Source organism: Centroberyx gerrardi, chromosome 21, assembly GCF_048128805.1.
Source record: "Centroberyx gerrardi isolate f3 chromosome 21, fCenGer3.hap1.cur.20231027, whole genome shotgun sequence".
Lineage (NCBI taxonomy): Eukaryota > Metazoa > Chordata > Actinopteri > Beryciformes > Berycidae > Centroberyx > Centroberyx gerrardi.
In genome coordinates this window covers 18827990-18855058 of record NC_136017.1, presented here as the reverse complement: position 1 = coordinate 18855058, position 27069 = coordinate 18827990, and the positions used below count along the sequence as shown (strand labels likewise).

General features: G+C 40.7%; 1 protein-coding gene across 1 annotated transcript; it reads left to right on the top strand.

Moving 5' to 3' along the window:
• Nucleotides 1-669: 669 nt before the first annotated feature.
• LOC139919761 (histone-arginine methyltransferase CARM1-like) lies at nucleotides 670-17981 on the top strand. The gene is made up of 14 exons (XM_078290985.1): nucleotides 670-765; nucleotides 1333-1459; nucleotides 2504-2629; nucleotides 2728-2885; nucleotides 3070-3174; nucleotides 4023-4133; nucleotides 7432-7609; nucleotides 8720-8810; nucleotides 10166-10247; nucleotides 11180-11265; nucleotides 12161-12250; nucleotides 12344-12481; nucleotides 13429-13518; nucleotides 16959-17981. The coding sequence occupies exons 1-14, from the start codon at nucleotides 670-672 to the stop codon at nucleotides 16981-16983; spliced, it is 1503 nt and encodes a 500-aa protein (XP_078147111.1). The 3' UTR covers nucleotides 16984-17981.
• The last annotated feature ends 9088 nt before the right edge of the window (nucleotides 17982-27069 follow it).

Here is a 27069-nt window from a genome sequence, read left to right as displayed (position 1 = left end):
ACCAGGGATTCACCGTGGCTGGAATAACACGGGAACAGAAGATGGGGTTTTTAACCTCTGCTGAACCAGGCTGGGTCTTTCCATCGAGGGTTTAACACGAGAAGAGGCAAATCTGCTGGTCCTGGTCTTGTAGAAATTAAGAGTTTCACTCCAACATGAGATTTCATAGCGCAAAATATACTATATGTAAATATACTTTTTTTTTTGTTTTAACCTTTTCTCCAAGGAAAGTCAACAAAGCTCTTTTCCAGAGACATCCTGCTTCATATGTATACAGTTCCACACATCCACACTGGGAGCTGCCCAGTGCAACCACAGTCTTCTGCTGGTGGACACTGAACAGCTCCACTACAGCAGTTGGGGGTTCAGTGCCTTGGTCCATGGCACCTTGACAGTAGTTAAGGGAAATTTTGGGAACAAACTGTTCAAATCCAGCCTAAACAAACACTCCGTTACAAACCATGCCCAATGTTGACTCCTCTCTTTCCTCAACACTTTGCCTTTCTCCTCCTCTCTTCTCTCCTTTCACCCTCCGTCCCTCTCTCTCTCTCCTCCCCTTTTCCTCCATTTCCTCCTCTCCAACATCCCCCCCCCACACACACACACACACACACACACACACACTCCTCTTCTCTCTCCCCAACAAGCAGCTTCCTTACATACGGGAGAATGGAGGAGAGGAGCGAGGAGTGGGCAGCTTTCTCTGTCCGGGTCTTCAGTCTGCAGGAGGAGGTGGGGGGCGAGGAGCTGCATGTGGAGTCACAGGTAACAGGGGCGGCTGCAGGAGGGGCACTGGCATTTGGTTCTGTTCTTAAACTGGACTGCAACTCTGTGAAATCTATTTTAAATAAACCCGTCTGGTGTGGTCTGATCTGATCTTGTCTGATCCGATTTGTTTTGGTGTAATCTGGTCTGGTCTGGTGTTGTCTAAACTGATCTGGATTTGATCTGGTCCTGTTTGGTCCAATTTGGTCTGATCTGTTTTGACTACTCTAGTCTAATCTTGTTTGGTCTGATCTGATCTGATCTGATTTGATCTGATCTGATCTGATCTGATCTGATCTGATCTGATCTGATCTGATCTGACCGTGATTCTGTGCGTCCTCCTCGAAGAATTCTCCGAGCCAATTGCACATCTACGTTGCCCTGGTCTGATCTGGTTTGGTTTGGCCTGATCTGATTTTGACTGCTCTAGTCTGATCTGGTCTGGTTTTGTCTAATCTGATCTGATCTAGTCTGGTTTTATCTTGTTTTGTCTAATCTATCCTAATCTGGTGTGATCTGGTCTGGTCTAATCTGGTGTGATCGAATCTGGTCCGGTGTGCGTTGAAGGAGATGCAGGTTCATGAGGCGGGGAGCAGAGAGGAGCCGGTGAAGGTGTGCAGACAGCGAGCAGAGGAGGAGTTAACTTTACTGCTCACCACAGGACTGGAGGCTCAGCAGCTCACTGTACAGGATGGTAAGTACTGCACACACACACACACACACACACACACACACACACACTGCACATGGCTCATTGGGAGAATACCAGGGAAAGAGACTGCAGTAGTGGAAAAAGTGTGGGCCAAAACGCTGCAGTATTAGGAGAAAGCTGAAGACCGAACCAGAAACATAATGTTAAGGTCATGATACCGCAAGGAATATTTGACAATTCTGATAACTATACTAGTTATCGCCGACATATTTTTCATACTTTTGTTTTTTGTTGTTCAAAGTGTTTGGTCCATTTGCAAATCCATCCATAAATCAATCAATCAATCAATCAATCAGTCAATCAAATCCATTCTGAAGGCAAATTATTATCAGTGATGAAATGATCAGTTCCCAGTCAAAACCAGCACAGAAATGAACCAAATATATAAATTTAAGTCCTGTAGTCTGCTCACATACACAGCATGCTAACACAAAGGCATGAAAGCACATATACTTTTCTTCTTTTTCATGTATAGAGATATTTCCAACAATTCATAAAATGAACATAAGTGTGTGTACAGTATGTGAACGGATCCTAGACACTAGGAGTGTGTTTGGTTGTGCACATCCACATTGAGCTGAATGTGTATGTTTGTACATGCACATGTGCATGACATTTTTTCCTATTTCCTGCAGTGCAAAGCCCCCCCCCCCGCCCCTTCTGTGTGGTCGCTTGACCTACAGACTGAAGGCCTCTTCTGTATGTGTGTGTGTGTGCGTGTGTGTGTGTGCGTGTGTGCGTGTGTGTGTGCGTGTGTGTGTGTGTGTGTGTGTGTCTCCTCGGTACATTGATCCTCTAACTGCTTGGTTTCTCTGCTTGCTGGGGCCCATGATCTGATAGGGCTGCCACACACACACACACACACACACGCACGCACACACACACACACACACACACACACACAGCTGCTGATGATGACAATCACAGTTCTTCATTAGTGCAGAAAAAAAGTTGTTTTTTCTGTCAAAACTCTTCTTGTTCCTCTAAATGACTGTATGTGTGTGTTTTAAATCATTTTGTTTTCAGGTGACGGGGTATCAGTCTTCCAGTTCAGTGTTTCCAAGGAGACGGACTGTTGCCGGGTCGGAGGTCAGTCCTTCCTGGTAACCGCTGGGAAGCAGAGTGTTCTGCTGCAGTTCAAAACTCCAAGTGGTTTGTATTATACTACTATACATACTGCTTAACAAACTGGAGATTGGGAGTTCAAACGTGTAAGATATCGGTGACATCTCGTGCGTTTGATTTTCCAGATGTACAGAACTTCCAGCGGCTATTGAGGAGAGGTGATGACAAAGGGACCAGGAAAGGATGCAAAGAAGGCGACAGCGGAGGAAACGAGGATGGAGAGAGAGGCCAAGAGCCCTGCAGGAGACATCCTGAAGACTCCTCTGCTACACAGTGCTTCCAGGTAAGAAGCTCCATCACTATACTCATTTTCTCACTTTAAGTAAAATTTGATTAACAAATCTCATTATAAGTACATCTTCAACAAATTATCAGCCTGATTAAATTAAGTTCAACTAACTGTGGCAAGTGAGTGAAATCTGTTTGAAACTATTTAATTTTAAATGTGTGTGTGTGTGTGTGTGTAGTTCCATAGCTGTCTGTCCCAGCAGCAGAACATGCTTCAGGACTACATGAGGACAGCCACCTACCAGAGGGCTTTTCTGGTCAATGAGGCTGACTTCAAAGACAAGGTGACAACGCATACAACCAGGCATAGTTTGCAGCTGCTGATGGACGACATTTTGAAACGATATTCAAGATCTTTAAATTTGGCCATTTTCATGCCAAAATTCCCCCACAAAATTACAAGTATTCAGTGTTTCTCTCCACTGAAATCCAGGATAATAGTAATAATAATAATAAGATCTACTCATGACGCGCCTGAGAAGCATAGGCTAGTTAAATCACTTAAGTCTTTAAATAATTTTGCAAATAAACTTGCTTTCTGGGACAAGTAATAGATTTCCTCTTTGTTTTATTTCATTATTAACTAATTTATTAATGACTAACCCTAACTCATCACTCATCACATCTGAGTTTTTACCTGAAGTAAAGCTTGATTACAGAATCTTATCAAACGCCTGCTTCAACTGCATAAACCTCTATTCAACAAAATATCAGGCAAATTAAACTAAAAATCAAGTAAATTCAACTAATTATGTCAAGTGAAAGTGATTCTAGAAATCAGTTTGAAACTTGCTGAATAAGCTAAATTGAGCACACGTTTTAAACAATTTTGGGTACATGTTATTTGGTCGCATGAAGTATACAAGTATACGTAATTGTGCAGACTAAGTAATGAAACTGAATTAATCAAAACAAGGATGTGAGGTTTATGTCATTCACATGTAATAGCATCTCATGCCCTTGTGGTAAATTATGGCCTTGATATAATTTTTCTCAAGCTCCATAGAAATGTTAATTGATGATGAGCTTTAACCTCTTCTATGAGGCTGGAAAAGGCTTATAAGTATGAATTTTGTATACAACCTCACTGTAGCCTAGGAACAAGTAAACCTCTCTGTCTTTCTCTGTCTAGGTGGTTCTGGATGTGGGTTGTGGTTCTGGTATCCTGTCTTTCTTTGCAGTGCAGGCAGGAGCCACGAGAGTGTATGCTGTTGAAGCCAGCCCCATGGCCAAGTATGCACAGGTTAATACACACATGTACTATAGCAAAACCCTTCATAAGAGTGTCATGTGAAATGGACAGTATTCTACACAAGTTATCTAGCAACAGCCATGAATGAGAATAAACATAAAGTTACAAAGTTAACAAGAAAATGAAGACAAACATATGAATATTCCGCTTTAGTAAAGGGAAAAAGGGAACACTTGTGCTGCTTACTCTATTAATGGTGCTTTGGGATGATTCAAAGCTAGCTTGTGTGATGCAACCACAGAACTTGAATGGATAGAACGGTCCCTCCACTGTTTGCCATAGTAATTTGGCAAAGTAAAATGGTGATTATGGAATTTTGAGAGTTTAGTTGCTATGGTGACAACGCAAGTCTGGGCGTTAAGGCCGTAAAGTGTGTCACACTGTGCAGATGTGTCTGTTAGCAAACTGTCCAAACTCAACTGAAAGCTAACATTAGCAACGAGGCTAACGTAGCTTTATCAAAGACTTCTCTCTCTAGCTCTTCTCTTCAACATTAGCATGTTAGCAATCCGACTCAATTGTGAGTTTTTTTCTTGCAATTGTGGCTTTATTTCTCAGATTTCTGACTTTTTTTTCCTCACAATTCTGACTTTTTATCTCACAATTCTGACTTTATATCTCACAATTCTGACATTTCTCAGAATTCTGACTTTTTTTCTCTCAATTCTGACTTTATATCTCACAATTCTGACTTTATATCTCACAATTTCTGACTTTTTTTAAAATCAGATTTCTGACTTTTTTTAAAATCAGATTTCTGACTTTTTTTAAAATCAGATTTCTGACTTTTAGCGACTCAGTTCCTCGTTGCACGAGACAATGAGCGGCATGAGAGTTGGGGGGCGGGAAGTGAGGTCACAATTCAGGGTTGTAAATCTAAATTGTGAGACAAAAAAAGTCTGAATTCTGAGATATAAACTCAGAATTGTGAGGGGAAAAAAAAAGCCAGAATTCTGAGAAAAAATGTCAGAATTCCAAGATATAAAGTCAGAATTGTGAGATATAAAGTCAGAATTGTGAGAAAAAAAGCCAGAATTCTGAGAAATAAAGTCACAATTGTGAAAACAAAACTCACAATTGAATCATTTTTTATTTTACTGAGTGGCGGGAATGGGCTTCCATAAGAAGCTCCTTTGGTTCTTGCTGTAAAATTCTCACCTCAGAAACTTTTATACAGAAGCTAGCCGAATAGTTCACATAAAAATGGCCGCCACTCCGGCCATCCTGGAACATTGATTTGAATGGGAATGACTGTTGTATCCATTCAAGCTCTGTGGATGCAACCTGTAGGTGATGGATATATAAATCAAGGCCTCCACGTTCACATTACGACATGCATAATAATCTCACCCCAAAACCCTACAATATGTCTAGTGCTCCCATTAGTTTCCTGATGTAAAACATGAAATCCGCACACTTATAAACGCCAAACACATCAAATAGTTAGGTTACAAAATCTTGAACAAAATTAATTAGGTTATGTTGATTGGTCTTGAACAACTGGAGTGGTATTTAAAGACATTTCACGACTCAACGCAATTAAGCTATAAAGATGTGTCCTGCCATTCATGTGCTTTTTTAATCAACTTTGACCAAAAATTCTTTATAGTTGGCTAAATGAATAAGATGCATCTAAGTTACGTTCATTTTATTTGTTACAGTTTCTTTGTTGCTGCTCTTTGGGTAGCCTTGAACCCAGTTCTAAGCTAGTTTTCACTTATTAAAACTGAGAATGACTGGTTTAATACTGGTTTAGATTGTTAAATCGTGTGTGCAGCTTTTAAAACTGAGAGTGTGAATTAAACCGGGCTCCATAGAAGTTAGATTTTTGTTTGAGCAACTGTAACTAGCCTACAAGGAAGATTTCAATCTTCCAACACTGAGCTTGAATTTGGCATATCATGTGTGTGTGTGATTTGGCCTTGCGAGAGCCAAGATCGAAACCGCAGAACCCAACTACATAGCACACACACACATGTGAACACAAACACACAGACACACACACACACACACACACACACATACATCACATGCAGAGCGTGGCATTCTGGGGAGTTAATGGGTTGCGGCCACATCTGGCCCAGGATTCTGTACAGTAGGGGTTGCAGAGTGATGGTGAATACTAGGGTTTGACTGATACATGTGGCCGATATTGTCCTTTTATTAAATATCGGATATCAGCCAGTCATATAGGCCACCTCCGATATCATGGATGTTCCTCCTTCACCACAGCTACATAAAAATGTATTTAATTGTTCAGTTGTGTTTTTGGTAAATTAATTCTTCATTTAAAGGCCTAAAGTATCCTAGAGTTTTCCTTACCATTGAATACGTGCAGTGGGTCACCCTGCCTTAAAGACCTGCTAACTCTAAAAGAATTTCATTAGTCTGGGTTTCAGTGGAGAGTTTTAGTGTCCCATGATGGTCTAAAATGCTGTTTCAGAGGCATTTCCACCTACCTTACCAAGAATAAAATTTCCAGGGAAACATTGAATACTTTTTTGGGCATGAAAATAGTTAAATTTGGCAACTTCAATACAAAGGGGGAGGGGGAAGATTCTATAGTAGTTCTATAGTAGTATAGTAAATAGGCCTGATTGTATAGTAGATCACAATCACAATACCCGGACTCAATTTTAAATTTATTTTTCATTTATTAATTTAAATTTATTACACTGGATAACACCACTCAGACACTTTGGACATTGAGACATGTTTTAATCGTTTTGTAGAAGTGGCAGGAATGTGGAGACGGACAACTTCTCTCGTTGACTACACCAACTCGTGTGTCATTTATTTGAAACCAACAGAGCAAGACAATTTACATCCTGCCGCCCAAAAACACAACAACACTACGTCGAGCTGACGTCACTCAGAAAACCAGACTTTCTTAAAGGGACCGTGTCTCCTTAACCCTGAGAAGCACACAATATAACTGCGTGTGTTAACATATCCAAACCACAGATTATGGTGAATAATGTCCATAGAGTCCGCCACAGTTTTATATTTATATTGTTATATTGTTATGTACTGTATATTGCCTATATCCTTTCTGCACTATTCTTATTCTATTTTTTTTTTTATTACCTTCTCTTTGTTCTGCTACTGTACTGTACATTGCTGCTGTGACACCCGAATTTCCCCTAGGGGATCAATAAAGTGCATCTTTATCTTTTATTTTTTATCTTTAGATGTTTTATGTAATGTTCATCTTTAAAAACGCAACGATGACCAAGATTCTACAGTAGTTCTATAGTTGTATAATCAATGTTTTCTGTCTTCTCCATAGATCATGGTCCAGAGTAACTGTCTATCCGAGCGGATCATGGTCCTAGAGGGGGAGGTGGAGGACGTCAGCTGTCCTGACATGGTGGACGTCATCATCTCTGAGCCGATGGGCTACATGCTGCTCAGTGAGAGATCCATAGAGAGCTTCCTGTATGCCAGAAAGTGGCTGAAACCCAATGGTAGGAGTAGAGAAGATCAGGGATGTAGTGGAGGGTAAACCAAATTGTACTGGCTAGACGTGCAAAAATAACAGGGGTGTGTAGCCCCAGAAATCCAAGCGGAGCTCGTACTCACAAATGGAAGAAAGAAATGTTGTCTTCTTGGTCAACTTACCTGTTAAGTGATGAGAACATAGACAACAAAATCATCAATGTGTCTCTGGTAGATCGTTTGCTCCATGCTAACACACTTCATTGTGTATGCTAAAGTGTGTTTGCTCCATGCTAACACACTTTAGCGTACACAATGTTGAGTGATAGTAGGCTCCACGTTATGTTGCATGATAGTAGGCTCCATGCTAACACTTCGGCGTATACTATGTTGAGTGATAGTGGGCTCCATGCTAACACTTCGGCACACTATGTTGAGTGATAGTGGGCTCCATGCTAACACTTCGGCGTACACTATGTTGAGTGATAGTAGGCTCCTTGCTAACACTTCGGCGTATACTATGTTGAGTGATAGTGGGCTCCATGCTAACACTTCGGCACACTATGTTGAGTGATAGTGGGCTCCATGCTAACACTTCGGCGTACACTATGTTGAGTGATAGTTGGCTCCTTGCTAACACTTCGGCGTATACTATGTTGAGTGATAGTGGGCTCCATGTTAACACTTCGGCACACTATGTTGAGTGATAGTAGGCTCCTTGCTAACACTTCGGCGTACACTATGTTGAGTGATAGCAGGCTCCATGCTAACACTTTAGCGTACCCGCTAACGGCTAAATTGACCAGCAGGACAATCTACCAAAACCATGGTGTATTCCTTTAAGTTTCAAAGTTACCATTTTTATTCTGTGTCTGACCAATAAAATGTGCTCAAGTGGAGAAGTGCAAAACATTTTAGAGTTGCGGCATCAGTGACACATTTTTATTAGAGGTTTATTAGAGGCAATTAGAGGTCATACCTTTTTATTTAACTCTACATCACTGCATAGAGTGAGTCTCTACTATATATACAGTATATACACAGTAGACTGTACTCTGTATCTAGCTCACTTTATTTCTATCTCTCTTGTTCAATCTCTCTCATTCACTCTCTATGTCTCTCTATTTCTCCCTCTCCAGGTCTGATGTTTCCCTCCTATGGCGATATACATCTGGCTCCCTTCAGCGACGAGCAGCTCTACATCGAACACTACGCACGAGCCAGTTTCTGGTCTCTCACACTCACACACTCACACACACACACACACACACACAGGCATAAATCCATGCATGAGGACAAAAACACACTAGGTCCCTTTCTCTCTCTGCAACACACAAACGCACGTACGCATGCACATACACACACACACACACACACACACACACTCGTTCCCAGTGCTTGACCCAAGTCAGGCATGTTTCCTGTTGGGTGTAAAATGCTCTGGTTCAGTCCTGTTCTGACTCATACAAACCAACTTGAGTTCGACTGATATGGGTTTTTGAAGGCAGATATTTTTGGATAGCAGCAGATTTTTTGTGCCGATATTTAAGATCTTTAAATCTGACAATTTTCACGCCAAAAAAATCCAGTGTGTCCCCTAGAATTGTACTCTTGTCCGGGTGGAAACAGCATTTAGACCATCATGGGACACTAAAACTCTCCATTAAAACCCTCAGTCTGGAAAACACCTCTCAAAACGACATAATATTCCATAACCAGACGGTACCCACCCTAGAAAATACATGCAAGCAACAATACCACTACTGTTGATAAATTTGTTTTCATGTGTGTGCAAGCATATACATGTGCATGGGATGGTGTGTGTGTGTGTGTGTGTGTGTGTTTTGCCATGGTCCGTGTCCTTCATGGCTCCACCGCTATGTGGGAAGGTTAAGCTCAGTCAGCCTTGAGGAATGAAGGTAAACTATAAACTGATGTTTTTCACCAAACTCATTTTAGCTGTGATACTGGGGAGAAACGTTTTTCAACCTCCATTCAGAGGCTCGTATCGGAGACTCTACGCAAAGTCTCGTATGAATAAAATTTTGGGGTTTTGGAACTTTTTAATCCTGCATGAGATTCTCCCCACATTTTTGCTTACCAACTGGAATTGGCCTAATATGAGGCATTGTTAAAGATTAGCTCACTATTATATTTGGTATTGTTTGGATGAGATTCAAAATTATTTTCAATTTACCTTCAACTAGCAAAACACTACTCCATAATAAAAGAAGAAAGAATTGGATATTCAGAATGGCTGTTATGTGATTATGGAGTTCTACAATATTGTGAGACGATGATGTTGGAATGTTTTAGTATGTAAGTGGTAAAATGTCAAGATATTTAACATTGGTGCAAAATATCAGCTTCAATCCAAAAATATCAGTATCACAAAACCCATCGGTCGACCCTAGTGAACACTGTACCGGCCCTGATCACAGCAATTAGCCAATACAACCTGCAAAAATCTCCCTGCTCACTATGATGTGTATAATGTACAAAAGCTTTCCTCTGGTGTGTCTCTGTTTCTATAGAGTTATCTCTAGTTGTGCCATACATAACCAGTTACTTCTCTCTCTTTCTAGGCAGCAGAGATGTTTCCATGGTGTTAACCTCAGTGGTCTTCACAATGCTGCCGTGGATGAGTTTTTCAGGCAACCTATAGTGGTCAGTGCAGTAAAACCCATTCACACAGTATCATCAGTTAAATACAGTACGAGTCAAACCAGTCACCTAGCCACAATAGTTAACTACATATAGGGCTCAAACCAAAACTTAGCTAGCCACAATAATATTAAATACAGTATGAGTCAAACCAGTCACCTAGCCACAATAGTTAAATACAATAAATAGGGCTCAAACCAAAAGTTAGCTAGCCACAGTAATATTAGTTAAAATGAGTCAAAGGACCTAGCCATAATAGTTAAATAAAATAAATATAGGTCAAGCCACAGTTAGCTAGCCACAGTAATATTAGTTAAATATAGTATGAGTCAAACGAGTCATCTAGCCAGTAGTTAAATACATAAATAGAGCTCAAACCAACAGTTAGCTAGCCACAGTTAGTTAAATACAGCAGGCTACGAGTCAAACAAGTCAAACAATCTAGCCATAATAGTTAAATACAGTAAATGTTAGCTAGCCACAGTATATTAGTTAAATACAGTAAATAGAGCTCAAACCAAAAGTTAGCTAGCCACAGTAATATTAGTTAAATACATTATGAGTCAAAACCTAGCCACAACAGTTAGATACAGTAAATATAGGTCAAACCACATTTAGCTGGCCACGGTAATGTCTGTTAAATATATTGCTTTTATTTCTTTATCTAGCACATCTTTTTCATATATGACATGGCATGGGATACAGGAAATGTTCTTACATCTATTGTAATGGCACTGTAGCTCTGACTCTTTCATTCCTTACTCTTTGTTGTCTGTAATGTTGGTGATCTAGGAATTGAACCTTATTCTACTGTTCCACTCACGAAGTTACTCTGGATAAGAGTGTCAGCTAAATGCCTAAAATGTAAATGTAAAAAATAAGAAAACACAAGGTGTGTCGTAAATGTCACTTGATTCTTTAATGTCTTCTTCCAGGACACATTTGATATCCAGATTCTGATGGCCAGGTCTGTCAAGTACTGCATCAACTTCATGGAAGCTAAAGAAGAAGATCTGCACAGGTTAGGTGTAAAAATGTAAAAAAAAAAAATGCCATAGCAAGACAACAATTTTTTAATCGATGAAAGCTATATGCTTTTGAATGAGACCATTGTATTTACATGGCGCAATGAAATAGATGCTGTGGTGCACAATGAGAATTCTCTGTTAAAAAATATTAAAAGCTACAAAGGACTAGCACATTGCAATTGCTTATTAGGTGCTAAGTAGAATTAGAACGGAGTTGTTAGCATGAGCAGCAATAGCCACCATGGTTGAACAGAGAAAGAACAGAGCGCCAGAAACTCAAACTTCATCAACAGAAAATCCAAGGAAAAAGTTCATTTCTTCCATGCCCCATTAATATCTTGTTTCACATTGGGAGATGCACATATTTTCATGACTGTACCTGAAATGGGTAATGAGATCTGCCTGTTCAAATTCTAGCCACTTTTAAGCATTTTAGCCAATTATTGAAACACCACATGGCCAAACGGCACTATATCTGTTCAGTGGCCATTAGGGCTGCTCTTCTACCACTGGACCGAGTCTAAACTGGAAATGAGCTCTCCAGTGCCCCCATGTTATTTGATTGGGCCAATAATGGTTGGTTTGCCTCTTATGTCTGCTGATGGCACACAAAGTTTGATGGTGTTACGTGAATCCGCCTTTTTATGAGAAGCCACGCCCACTGCCACACCTGCCTTTAGTCAATCAGTGTGAGAAGTCAATCACTTCTTCTTCACTTAGTTTCGTGGTGTTATGTGAATCAGTTCAGAAATTAAACCTGCAATAAGGTACATTTTCAGACCACTAGAGGGTGACAGAGACTGCAACAATTTTTTTAAATGATGGTACGGTAGATGACTCTAAATAAGATTTACTTTACTGTTACATGTGTGTGTGTGTGTGTTTCAGAATGGAGATTCCCTTTGTGTTCACGCTGCTCCAATCTGGTCTGGTCCACGGCCTCGCCTTCTGGTTCGATGTGGCCTATCTGGGATCCAAGTAAGAAGTTTATTTATTTATTGAGGTTAAAATGCTACAAGTCGCACCTTTAATCTCTTTAATCTAACCCCCCCCCCCCATCTCTCTCTGGAGATCAACAGTGTGGCTCTCTACAGCTCCTACTGAACCTCTGACCCGCTGGTATCAGGTCAGATGTTTGTTTCAGACCCCGCTGTTTGCCAAGCTGGGACAAACTCTGTCTGGGACTGTCCTGCTGACCACCAACAAGAGGTACACCTATGTTTTCATCAAGCCTGGGTTTTCTCCTGGTTGTTTTCCTCCTTGTTGTGTGCTGTTACTTTTTATTTTTTCCATGTATTTTTCCCTTTACTCAATCAGGTTGTCTCATTGAGATCAAGATCTCTTTTGCGAGGGGGTACTGAGAAGTAAAAAACATTCATAAAAATACAACAATATAATTCAGTCAAGCAGTCAGCAAGGACATACATTATAAAAACAATAACAAACATCATAGAAAATGTGAAGATATTACTTTAAAATCATTCAAGGGAAACAGAAATTCTAATTTCAAAGTACTTTGCAGTCTGTTCCATGTATAAGCTGCATGGTAGCAGAAACCATTCAACTAACTAAACTAGCCAGTCCTGTGATCTGGTTCCATAATAACTGGATTTTAAACTGCATTAGGCAAAATTATTATGTAAAGATCCGGCTGTTTTATCAGCCTAAATCACAAAGTGTGGCTGCAAAAGAGAAGAGCATCCCATCTCCACTAATTGAGTCACTGTAGATTCACTCCGTTTGCCCACATTAAATTCTGGTGTTCAGTATGGACACTTCTCGCAAGATGTGATCAATCAAAACTGAAGAGCTACATCCTCTCCGAAACAGCAGTGAGCAGCACTGCGCCCAGAGAAAGCTGGACTCACCAACATTAGATCAGTGAGTCTGAAATGTATCTCCTGTAATAAAAGGCAGTATGGTAAACTGTAGAAGGGGGCAGCTTGTGAATACAAAATATGCAGTTCAGTTATGCCTTTACTTGTTTTGAGGTGAGATGTTTTAATAAGCCTCTTGGGGTTTTTGCTGCCCAATAAACAACCTAAACTAACTAAATCACCCATTCAAAAAGGTTCAAGTAGAGGAAGATTTAGCCTATAACCTGTGAGTGTACCTTAAAACAAATAATCACCAAAATTGTCCTTTTCCCACTGTAGGCAGAGCTATGACATCCACATCACAGCCACAGTTGACCAGTCAGGCTTCAGATCAGGAAACACCCTGGACCTCAAAAACCCTTTCTTCAGGTCAGTGCACTCCATCCGTTTCCTCCCTGACACACTGATTAATTGAAGTCAGCTTTCACAATTGAAACCAGACAATATTTTACCATAATTACTGAGTGACATATCATATATAGTGAATTCAACTTGGTCTTGTGATCATTCCCTTTATATTACTTTAACAGAGAAGCTGGCTTGTGTGACTGGCTTGGGGAAATTAAATGAGAAACGCCCTACTCTCCCTCAAAAACTAGCTTCCAGGTGCCCATGAGCAAGGTGCTTCGCCTCCAACTGTAGTACTAGTGGAGGTGCTCAATGGCCAACAATGGCACAGAAGTGCACCCTTGGATACACTTCCACAGATAGATCTAATCAATCTGTGATGTTAAATGCAAGAGTTATTTTGTGATAAATTTCAAAAACACCCAGAGAATTTGCCTGGACTCATTGCATCTAGCGGTTTTACAGGGAGAGAGCAATAACACTAGCAATAGCGATAGTAATGGCAAGAGAGTTTCCAAATGAGGAAAAGTGAGAAAAAGTTGTGTCCCTTACTCAAAACCCAACATGTCTTGTGGCTGCATTCCATTCTGGACCATTGACGAGAAATTGGTCTCTCTGTCTCTTCTATGACGGATTGTTGAACATCAGTGCAAAATATCAGCTGTAGAGAGAGGCCATTTTCTCTTCAGTTCAGAAGGGCTTACACCAAAACTTGACTTTTACCGTTGATGGTTTAGATCGTTGACAACTTCATTGTAGCTGTGCTGGAAATTTCTCTACATAACGTCAGGTTGTGGACATTTGGCCACATATCCATGGACAAAAGATAAATACCACCAAACAAAAAATAGGTCCATGAGTGCAAGGTAGATCACCAACAGCTGTTATAATAGTGTTAGTGTTTTAGAGTGGATTTTTCCTTTAACAATCTTACCGTTACACACATTAACGCTGGGAGCTGCCCAGTACAACCATAGTTGCCTACTGTTGGCCACTGAGCAGCTACACTGGAACAGTTGGGGGTCCAGTTCCCTGCTCAAGGGAACCTCAACAATGGTTGTTGAGGGAGGAGAGAGCGTTATGCAGTCACTTCCCCACCTGCATCTTCCTAGCTTGTTTAAGGAGTTGAACTGGCAAACTTTCAGGCATAATCCTGCTTCTATAACCTTTAGGCTTAATTCGTAGGTGGTTCCCCATGTTAACGTATCTGTTGAAGACATGTTTATCTTGTATATCGCTGGTGTGTATCTGACTCTCTCTGTCACTATTACTATGGTTACATTTGTCTTTTTATCATCCGATCATGCCAGGATGCATTAAGTGACAGGTCTGGATGCGTAAAAAATCATGTTTTGTTCACATTTCAAAATCAGATATGGAAGTGGTTCAGGATCGCACTGTAATGAACTGTATCTAGTCTGGAAGCAATCCAGCCACAATGCACATATTAGCGATGTACTCTAAATAGAGGAAGAATAGTCAAAAGTAGTGTGTAGCTATAGAGCTGAAATGTGCCCATCCCCTTTTTCAGTGGCCTGGGTTCCAGAAGTAAATTTCCCATTCATTTTCTCCAAGAGGTTTAAGATTTGCACTGAACCAACCAGCTACCAGTTGAAACATGAGATTTTAACAACAGATTCAGAAAAAATATATATGAAAAAAAGGGCAAGGGTACATAACATTTTATACGAGGGAATGACCTACTCATTGTGAGTGATGTCATCAATTCCTTTTACCTCATTTTCATTAATGATTCTAAATAATGTAATAGTGATGACTTAGGCTGAATTATACTTCTGCGTCGAAGTGCCAACGCAGAAGTGCCTACGGCAGTGCGAGCATTTATAGTTCTGCATTGGTGATTCTGCGCGTAGATCACCGAAACACTAGATGGCAGTGTTGTGCTTTGTTAACACCTAAGTTATAAAAACAGAAGTAGTATTGCTTACATTCTCTGAAAGTCATGTTCTAGGATATTTCTTGCCACAAATTCAGTGACATCTGGTAGTCTTTATAATTTGGAGGTGAGGTGCAAACCTTCTCAGCTAGTCTCTCTTCAATCTGCTCCATTGTCTTCACTATCGGGCTATGCTGTCACCGCAAACCTTCCGCGTAGCTACGGTGACACTTCGACGCAGAAGCATAATTTGGCCTTTACTTGTAATAATTTTCTTATCGTCATCCTTAAAAAAGACATTGGGCTCCATTTGTGTGCCGGGGTTTACGTCGGTTAAGTGGCATTTTGTCGAGTGCACACAGGTTTTTTTCCCCTCGCCTGCACCTATTTGGGATTGTGGTTACTCACCGCGAACTAAATTATGTCTAAGTGTGAGAAGAGCCAGTAGGGGGTGTGCCAGCAATGATCAAGCAGTGCAGTGCAATTTTTGGTCAAGGACTATGGGGATTTGCGCTCGCGTCACCCGCCTGCTCAATCCAGGTCAAAAGTGCATGGCACAAAGTGATATGCAATGCTGTTTTCATGGCTTTACCAGGCAATATGCGCATGAACAGATCCTATCCAAAAGATTACCAACCCTTTTTGTGGATGACATGTTGGCCAACTTTGGAGCAAATTCGGTACATTCAATATGTTCATTCAGGACAGGCTAAAATTCCTGTGGTCCTGAGATAAAAATGACCAATCACCAGACGTACCCTGGTAATACTGACACCATCTGGATACAGGGACATCCGGGGACATTTCTGGGGACAGTGCCAGCCGATGACAAAGCACCAAATCCAGGGACTGTCACCAGAAAATAGAGACATCTGGTCACCCTAAACTATATACACATGTGGCTGTGATGTGAATGATTGTCATCCAACATAGAATAGTCAGTATGCACCATGACACACGGAGGACTGCAGGCCTACCCAGAGCATAAGGAGAATAGTGCGTAATTGGTGCGTAATGCCTCTGGAATATGATCACACACTATCACCTGGATTTAACTTACAACAATACAACTTGACCTTTTAAGTATTTGATAATAAGCAATTTACAATTTCTCACCTGATACGCCAACCTTTATCCCCCTCAAAACCTTCCACACTTTCAGTGGGAATTGTGAAGACAGCTGCATCCTCTATAGATGTCAGGGACTGGCTGGTGGATGCCCCCCCTCTCATAGCCAAACTGTAGTCCCTGTACTTCGCCACCAACTTCTGTTTGGTTCTTCACCTAATTTCATTGAACCGTTTCCTACATTGGGCAAAAGTTCTCTTAGCCTAGGACCACAGCGACACATGTTAAGCTTGTGGCTAATAATCAAATTCCCTATTGGAAAAATGAATGGGAAATTTACTTATTGAATCCAAAGTTTCAGCTCTATTTACTGTTATTTTCTGAGTGGACGTGTAGCAATGTGATCACATAAAATCCCATCTTTAGGTTCAGATTTCAAAATCCCATTGAATTGATGAGTGTAACCATAACGTAATAGTGTAACCATTGTCTGCAGGATGCCGTCCTGGCTGCATGGCTAGAGGTCTCCAGACAGACAGTGACCTGGAAGGAGAAGGAGGTCTGGAGTGGGGAGCCTCTCTCCTCCAGGATGCAGGGTGAGGAGTACAAGGGTAAACTTAAGCCTGATACTTAGTTAACACAAGGCACGCATACGCTACTGCACGTTAACAACATGCACAAGCTCTCAGCTTTCATAGTATACACAAATCCGGGGCAGAAGTAAACAAGTCGCCATTGCTGCAGTGGCATCTCACTACTACACCCACGTAATAAGATTGTTTTGATTGCTTTTTTTATACAACTTTGACAAAAAAACAATGTCTAGGAGATCAGATAGATGACACATAACCTGTGTTGTTCTTGGCAGCTCCAACAGTAGTGGCAAACTTCAACTTTGGAAAAAAAAAATGACGGCAAAATCCACAAGCCTTTACTGCATGAAGAATGCCCGTCTTAGACTGTATTCTCTACATAGGTTTCCTGGCCATACAGAAGAGCAAGATATTTGCCAGCAGTGAATCAAAAACATTAACAGAAAGGACTGTGTTCCCAATAATGAAATGCAACTGCTTGTTGATTGATAATGATATGCTAGCAAAGTCTCAAGACTCTGATGCTAGCTAATACTATTACACAGCATCCATATATCATAATAACCATATATCATGTAGTGGTCGGTCAAAAGTGATCTTTTTTCTCCCAAGGCCGATGCCATGACAAATTTCTAACAATATGTTAAAATTGATCCACATAGGCTACCTTGATATCATTGTCAATCCAATGACCCATGCTATGACTTTGCCACCGCAGCAGTGGCGGCGCTAGTGGGCGAAACACGTAAATCGGTCGCAGGATTTGTGTATCGGCTATCTTTTCCATCTTGTTATCCTTGAACACGGCCCCCACCCCAGCCCCCACCCCTTATTGGTTGTTTTGAATTTTATTGTTTGGTATAAAAGGAGTTCTTTGTCTTGTAAACCTGTAACCCTGATGGAGGCATATGCTGAAACACGTTGGTTTTAATAAATACATCTTTTTATTCCTACCAAAGTGTGCAAGTTCCCTCCTTTTTTCCAGCAGTGTCTGTGACCATTGAATTCCCTTGAGTGTAAGAATTCACAGACTACATGCTACTGGAATCTTTAGAATGATTTGGTGGTGATTTATGATCATTTGACTCAATAATCAATCCTCCTACTGTATATCAGTCCATTAACATCAAGCAGTTAAAGAGTGCAATGCAATCCATACCAGTGTGGCTTGGGCAAAAGGTCAGAGCCATACCATGTGTAGACTTGAACATTGGCACAGGAAAATGTGATTCGTCAGCAGGAAGAGGCGGGACTCTCACTTCTGCCCCAGTCATGAGGATGATCGTAGCAATACGCTCACATCATAGCTTTGAGTGTTTGGTGATGTCTCTGGATAGTAAATGAAGGACTTAATCTGTTGTATTCCTAGTTCCTTCATGACAGACTGCCATAAAGTTGGATCCTTGGTCCGACTGTTCCTCTTTTGGACCTGGATGAAAAACTGAAGCAATGCTCTGAGAACAATCTTGGCAGTTATGCTTCTCAGAGGATAAGCTTCTGGAAACCTAGTAGCCATATCCATTAGGGTGTCCTTTTTGAGTCTTAGTTAAGGGGCCAAAACATTCAATCACAATGCATGAAACGGTTCCTAAAACACAGGTAACGGGACCAAAGTAGCAGAAGGTATGGTTTGGTTTGGCTTTCCCCCAAGTTGGACATGTACAACAGAAATCTCAAGTTCAAGTTCATAATTAATGCAATTATTAATTTATTTTTCTGAAAAATGGACTGGAAAGACCTATTTTCAATCTCCGTATTACTTATCCTTTCCAGCGGAAACCTCTGTGGCTGCTCTGTCATAGAGTTCAACAATCAATATTGAAATTGTTTCATCATCGAGGTGAATCCAACAAGTCCAGCTGTTCCCTTCATTGTTGTCACTGCTGAGGGTTTCATCATTAACTGCAGTGAAGCTCACAGGGTCTGTTGCCTCTGCATAAGTTACAAAACTTTCTGCAAAGAAGCTTACTGATGGGTCCTTTTCTCCCTTGTTGTGGTGAGGTCCAACCTCTGCAGCTGCTCTGTCACAGGGTTCAACAATCAAGCTTGAAATTGTTTCATCAGGCAGGTGAATCCAATTAGTCCAGCTGTTCCCTTCATTGTTGAGGCCCATCTTCCTTGGAGGCCACTGGGCCCATGTAGCCATAATCGCATGAATGTCACGATAAAATACTTAACTAACCGTTTTAGCGTCTAACCGTCTGTATGGTAGCGCCTCTGTGCGACAACTCCTTTTACATAACTTTCGCTGTTAAAACGCCAAAATGGCATTATACGTCATAATGGAGTTACATTGTATTCCTTCATCTTTACATGGGGCTTAGATTGTCATGTTTGATATTAAAGTGTTCAGGAATTTGCACTGAGTTTAAAGAGCAGCTGAACCCCAAACCCAAATCTGTGGTGAAGCCTGACATCTCATGGTGAAAAGTAGGGTACTGCACCGGCAACCTGCTATCTGGCTATTTATCTGTAACAGATAAGAGTAAAACTAAATCTACCTAGTCCTATACATTACTGTTTAAACATCTTGGTGTTCTCTGGTTTCTCCTGTTGACCTTGACTTGATATGTTGTGGTTTCCACTCAGTTACTTATGTCATCCTCATGTCATCCTTCAGAAAACTGCTACTTTACTGTCACAGGTCAGGAAGGACTCAAGTGCGGAATTACAGGCAGGAGACAGAGGTAGAGTAAGAACAGCAACTTTACTGGGAGGATTGTCCAGAAGTCAGAGCCTGTCCTGTTCACGCCTCTGCAGTACTTACATCTTTTCTGGATTGATAAACTAAAAGAAAAAAGGAAAAATGCACATCGCTCTTTACTTTTCTGTGGTGTCAACTCAAATGCAAAAGCAAAACGGCAGCAAAATCGCTTTTTTATTCATTGCATTTAAATGAGTAAAACGATTGATATGAAGGTACACACATTATTTGGTCCGTGTACTTTTTGGTCATTCTAATTTCTTTTCCACAACCGAAATTAGAAATAATGAATTTGATTTTCATTTCACAATCCAAAAACGAAAAATGGAAATACAAGACATTTTTAATTTACCTGGTCAGAAACAGCAGATACAACATTTAGAAAGGACTCAATTTTCCTTTTCTCCTTTGTACAACAGCATATACAATATAAAAAATTTTAAAAAGTCTGTTTTTTCATATTCTGAAACCGGAAGTTGTCATTGACAAGGCTTTGTTGCTGAAGCGCCTTTTCTTTTCAAAATAAAAGCCCAACGAGGCTGCCACTGAAAACACGGTTGTGAGTCGTGAAATCTCCCTAACTAATTTAACGAAATGTTTAAAGGGACGATGTAGGCTATTTCTGAGTGCAGAAATCCCCCTTTAATGTCCACAAATCAAGTTAATGCCGCGCTGGCATAGAAAGGTAGGGGGCATACTGTAGAGTTTTATTGTAATTAATAGTAGGCCTATTATTTCCTTGTCAATTTGATATAATAGAGTACTTTGCATAGACATTGGAAATGAAAATGTCGCTGAGGGAGATGCTTATCTGCGTCAACATGGAGGATCTGCGGGAGCAAACTCACACCCAACACTATGAGCTCTACCGCTCACAAGATACAGACCCGAGATTAAACCAGTCAGGTACCAGCTGTACTCAAGCTTACTCAACACAGCATCCCCAATATCCCCACAAATCTCATTGATGGATGTGTGAAGGGTCCAGGAAACAGTTTCACTAAATTTAACCAAGGAAGATTTTGTGAGAAAAAACGATAATAAAAAACGATAAAAAGATAATAGAACAACTTTAAATTTTTTATGGCCAAAAGAAGGAGTTGGGGATAAAGGTAAGCAGTTCATTGTTTTACTGTGTGGCATGTTTCTTACTAGCTAGCAAAAATGTATTTTCTCCAGACACACGCACTTGCACTCTCCTCCCACACACACACACACACACACACACACACACGTACGTTATTTCAAGAGATGAATTCACGATGACTACTAAGAAACAAGTTGAGCTGTTTCATGCTCCGTCATTCCTCTACATTACTTACTAAAAAAGATAATGTGGGAGTTGAAGAGTGTCCCATTCAATGGTATATAAACCCTTTCAGGTGGCGGGGATTAAAGTCTTTGAATGCCACCAAGGCAAAGACAGAAATACACAACATGATCTCACACAAATACGTGAAATGAACACGAACTCTAAAACGGTGATTTACGGGCTGTGGACACGTATTATGGAAAAATAAAATTTCTCCATCACGAACTGAATTACGTTCCCCCGCCATGAATTGAAATACATTCCTCCACCACGAATTGAACTACGTCCCAAAGGTTGGTTTAGGCAAGTAAAACAAGTTTGATTAAGGTTATGGTTAAGTTTAGGCAAGTAAAACAACTTGGTTATGGTTTGGGTTAAGGTTATGGTTAGGCAACGAAAACAACTTGGTTAAGGGTTAGGGTTTGGTTAGGGTTAGGGAAATGGTTTGGTCAGGGTTATAGAAGAAAAGCATTCGTTAAAAATTGCGACTCACGATTGTAATTGTCCTTTGTAAAGAATTGAACCCCGGTAGCCGGCATCAAAGGCAAATGCACACGCCCATCCACCACCCTGACTACATCACCCTTACTTTCCACCATGCTACTTCAATGTGACACTACTTAGTATATATGTATATATATATATATATAGTGTTGTGTCTCCTTCTCCTGTAACTGCTTTGTGCTGGGAATCCGTAAATTTAATACTTAATTTTCCACAAGTCGTGTTGATTAGTTGGAAATATGGGCTTAAAAGTAAAGTATGCTGCTGATAAGGACAACAAGGTAAATATTTGTCCCCTATAACCAAAGCTTACAGAAACCTGAATTTACCACCATGTGTGTATCTGTCTGTGTTATTGTGTGTGTTATATGTGAATGTGTTGTGCAATTCTTGATTTCTACCATTGATGTGATCTGTTTTTGTTACTTCTTTCCTTAGCTTGATGACCATGCTTTCCCATCCAGGAGACAACTTCAACAATCTAGACATAAATAGAAGAAATAGACCTGACATGATATATTGAATAACTTCAATATTTGTGTTTTAGATCAAAGAAAGTAAGGAAGAGTCCTCTAAAGCACGTGGATTAGCACTAGACAAGGACATGGACATAAGTGCAAGCAGAAGTGTTGTGTCTGTTTCCTGCTCTTAATGAGCATTGCTCACATGCAGTTGTTGGTGAGGTGGTTAGGGTTAGGGTGTCATTTTATATATTTTTGAATCCATATTAAACTATGCAGAGAACTACAATGTACCATACATGTACTTGAAGAGGTACACACTACACATCATCAACAAATGTAATTTTGATTGATCATCCCACAGGCAGCATACTTGAACAACTTGGTGACATGGTCAAGGAAAAGATTGAGAAATTAACCTTGTCAGGCATAAGGAAGGTGACAGACATGAAAAACTTTTTGAAAAGCTTCCGTAGAGAAACCCCACCACCACTACCAACAAGAAGGCGTTACTACCCTTGTGATGCAGACATAAGAAATGTCATGTCCCGAGTCAAAGAGAGCACAAGAAAGTCCACGGTAGATCAGGAAAACTTGAAGATGAGGGAATAGAGATAAGGCAGAGTTGCAGGATATTTACATTGCAGCCAGGGTTAATTTCATGTTACTTTTCTAACCAGGAATATAACAAGAATGATTCTATCTGCAGGTGGAAAGAACAAGGATACTCCATCCACTACAGTTCATGCCATGGATCCATGTCGAAACTGAACCTCTACCAACAACAGATGTGCTTGTTAGATGCCACCTAGAAGACCTGACGCTACTCTGTCCCTCTTTTCTTCCTGTGTGTGAGAGCAAGCATTTGTAACACAAAATGAGACAACAGAAGGTGTCGGAGAGAATATTCAAAGAGTGGAATCCAGAATGGAAACCTAACCATTTTATGGTGGACTTTACAGAAGTGGAAATTGGAGCCCTCAAAGGGGAGTTTCCATGTAAGATATAATATTAAGACAATAAGCATTAGAAGGCAGGTCTTATCCTTCAAACTATCTACTGGCCACAGGATGTCTTGTAAGCATTATGCTTTGACTTACTTTAAAGTTCTCTGTGATTTCCATCAGGAGGCCTGGGTAGAGTGGTGCAGGAAGTAAATCATTATGTAGTCTGTAATCAAAATGTAGATAGCTCCAGGATCAAAATTGATCATAACAAATGATTGGAGACATGTTCATTGCCAAACTGACTTACAGATCCATTAATACATGAGGTAAGAGCAGAGAACAATTAGATATGCTTTTAATGTTTCTGATAATGTTGTTTGTACAATAAAGACATTAAACAAAGTGTATTGTTATGAATGACTGTATTTCTAGCACTTTTCTTGTATTAGGAAGTAAGACGTGGTCTGAATTCCCATGTCACTTTATCAAGTGAATAATTTCATAATGCTAGCCATTTATAATAGCAACGCGATGTGTATGACTATTATGGTGAGCGGTAATTGCCAGCTTCATAGCCTAATGTCAGGTTTGAGAAAATAGATTGTACACTTTTTTGGGCTAAAAATCAAAATAACCTTATCTAGATGAGACAGCGCTATCCAGATAATTATGTAGGTATTTGTGAACGTATTACTGACGATTACTGACTTCTGGTCATAAACTACTACAGTTACCTCTGAAGTTGTGAGTATGGAAGTTCTGAGCCATTGTGAGTAGGGGTGGGGGGAAAAAAATCTATTCTTGGATGCATCACGATTCTCTATTAAATGATTCAGGCGGCACCGTGTTGGCGAGGCAGACCGGCTGAAGGAGGAGCACCCCGCGGACGCCATCAGTGCAGCAGCATTTTTTATGTTAACGCTCTCTACTCTGGTCTGCTGTCCGTTCCCACGCTCACACCTGCAATGCACGCTCGGGCCGACCTGCTCACTTGATGATGAGAGCGCGACTGGGCTGGCTCTTGGGTGCGCTACTACTACCGGAAGTACGCAATAATACACTTGCTTGTGCCTGGGCCACACAACACGGAAGCAAACCAGGAAGAATTTTTATTTTTGCTGTATGCGCTGGGTGAGCACAGTCAGGTCTAAAAGCAAAGCTGCATTCTCTACTCTGTTCTGCTCTGCACACACAGTCGCCCCTCCCCCAACAAAATAGCCATTCCCATGCTCCCACCTGGAGGCTTGCTCACGTCAATTCAGGGCCAAAATGTATGAAAGCAAAAAAAAAAAAATGTTGTAAATGTGAAACCAAACTAAACCATAAACAAAACAAAAAAAAACTGTAAACGAGGAATGAAAGCCATATATTTCTTTAAAATACTTAATGTAATGTTGTAGTTTTTGGTTTTGGCATTGATGTGTACCATGGTATTGATATTGGTTTGGTATTGATGTGTACCATTCCTAACTAACAGTAAGGGACTATGCTGTGATTGGTTAATTGGACTAATGAACCCATTGTATCCAACCCATTAAAGTCCACGCTAATAAATTTCACCAATTGTCAACAACAATTGACAAATTTACCATGTTGTGTGGGTCCTGCTTTTTGCATCGAGTCTTTCCCAGTCTGTTTCTCCTCTACCCAGCCATGTTACTGTAAAATGCAAAATGATGTTACTTGGTAATGAACAGGTGTGAACAGTGCATGGCTCTTCACTCTGGCCTGGAATCTGTGTGCCTCAACTCCTATTCCCTTAAGAATGCTCTGAATATTTATATGGCAGATCATAGACCCTTAGCCATTAGACACAAAGCAGTGTAAGTATCAAAACAAATGTGCTGTACTGAAAACACATTATGCAGGATAAGATGAATTTTACACAAAAAAAATTGCAATTACAAATTGAGAGGAAACTCATTTATTACCTCCGCCAAGGAGGTTATGTTTTCGGTGCCTTTGTTTGTGTGTTTGTTTGTCTGTCTGTCAGCAGGATTACGGAAAAACTACTGGCCCGATTTTCATGAAACTTCGTGGAAGGATGTAGCATGGGCCAAGGAAGAACCCATTAAATTTTGGAGCGGATCCGTATATTGGTTGCGCTTGCACATTTGCATATCATAGAAGACTGGATTGGCCTTGGCGGAGGTCTGCGCTCTCCGAGTGCCCTTCTAGTTTATTTTGGGATGCAGTGAGATGCAATGACAAACAAAGGATGCAGTGACAGGATGCAATTGTGTCATGAAAAATAAATGAATAAAGCTCCCCTACATTCTCCTTTGTTCTCCGCTTCAAATCATGCCATCTTCTTTTGCAGTCTGAAGGTGTACAAAACACCTTGGAAACACCAACAGCACTGACAGACTGGGATATTAAATCCCAAATATGGTTTCTCGCAGTCCCGGTTAAATTTCTTGCCTGAAGTTTTGAGGAATGCCTCTGCACCTCGTCCGTCAGGACTTGCAGCTCGCAGTCTAAAAATGTCATTTTTCTCTTTCTCTCTGCCATTGTCCTGCCTACTGTGTTCTTGGCTCAAAGGCAACATTTATACTTTGCAATCAGACGCAAAACAGGGGCAAATTGCATTCAGTTGCAACAGGTTATGGGCGTGTTTGCGCTGGCATATCATTAGCGCAATATCTTTTGTGAATCGGTCCTTGAGACGGAGCAAATAGCGGTTGCAAATGATACGCAATTCATGGTGCTATTAGCGGCCACAATCCATTCTTTGTGAATTCGCCCCTCAGTCTGTACAAGGGAAAATAGGCATCACTGTATTCACTGAGAATACAACAAACAGTATGAAGGAGCAACACTCCAAGGCCCAGCTTCGTACTACTATCAAGACCTGATGTTCTAAACTGCTAGAGTGGGATTGACGTAGGGTTGGGTGGGATTTGTCGGTGGATTTGGACATATATATATGTCTGTCATATTCATATCTGAATCATGAACAAGAATGACTTTGGTACAAATAGGATGTCGGGTAACCTACTACATTTACTGAATATTATGAATCCTACCCAATTAAAATGTCCAATTTGGGTTCAGTAATTTAGCTTGATTTCTCTAACATTTAATTACATTTCTATAAAATAATGTTAGAGGAATACTTGTCTTATTGCTTTCTAACTACAGGAACCCTTTCAGAGCAATCTGAGATGGAGGGTGTCATGGCATGTTACATGACCTGGTGTAGTCTTTGGTTGTAATGAAAACCTGCAGACTCTCAGCCCTCCATGGCACACGGTTGCCCATCCCTGACTTACAGTATTGGAGGCGGACCGCAACACAAGCTGAGCAGTTCAAAGAAGGCTTCACCCACTGAGGAACTTGATGTAATGTAGAGTAGGAAGAAAAGCTGACCAGACCAGTTGACTTCATCCTTCTTCTGACAGCAATAGGCAATTTGACTGTAAGACAAAAGCACAGGGAGAGGAAACAGGTTAGACACCAAAAACATGACCTGCGTTTTCACATATTTGATCAGAATTACTTCACTTCTGGCTGTGCAATGAGTGAGCCACTTACAGTAATGAATTTACTTTTCTACCAGAGGCGTGCCCGCTACCTGGCCTACAGGCAGTTTGTAAGCCGGTGCTGGGGCAATAAGCGTTGTCTTACCTTCCTGTGTGGTGCTGAGAATCCACCGAGAGTATCCCGATGAGGAAGAGGACTGCACTGGTTTCAGAACGCCCCTGGGCATGTGAACAGGGATGCATAGCTGGCGATGGCGTCTGCCTTCTCTTAATTCAGTAAAACTTTGTTAATACTTTTATTAATGGTTGAATGAATAAAGGAGTAACAGTATTTTTGAGAAATGTCATCTAGTCAAAATGTGAGTTTCAATAAAAACTTTCAACTCACAACATGTTGCAGGAGTGTTAACTGCTCAGTGGCACATCCCCTCCTTCTTGGCCTTGGGGAAGCGGACTTTGTACCGAAGTTCACCCTCGGCAGTCCTCGCCTGGCAGCGTCCAGCATTCTCACTGAAGTGGAATGCTGTCAGGTAAAGCCTTGAAATCAAAGTGTGTTTATGAGGAATAGCGCACACTGTTTATTGAACATTGTAGAATTTTAAGA

What these genes read in the sequence shown, in the direction of transcription:
- LOC139919761 (XM_078290985.1), top strand. Translation starts at nt 670, where the DNA reads ATGGAGGAGAGGAGCGAGGAGTGGGCAGCTTTCTCTGTCCGGGTCTTC. An exon ending in GCAGCTCACTGTACAGGATG is followed by an intron (nt 1,460 to 2,503) that starts GTAAGTACTGCA and finishes TTTTGTTTTCAG; the next exon opens with GTGACGGGGTATCAGTCTTC. An exon ending in GCAGTTCAAAACTCCAAGTG is followed by an intron (nt 2,630 to 2,727) that starts GTTTGTATTATA and finishes TTGATTTTCCAG; the next exon opens with ATGTACAGAACTTCCAGCGG.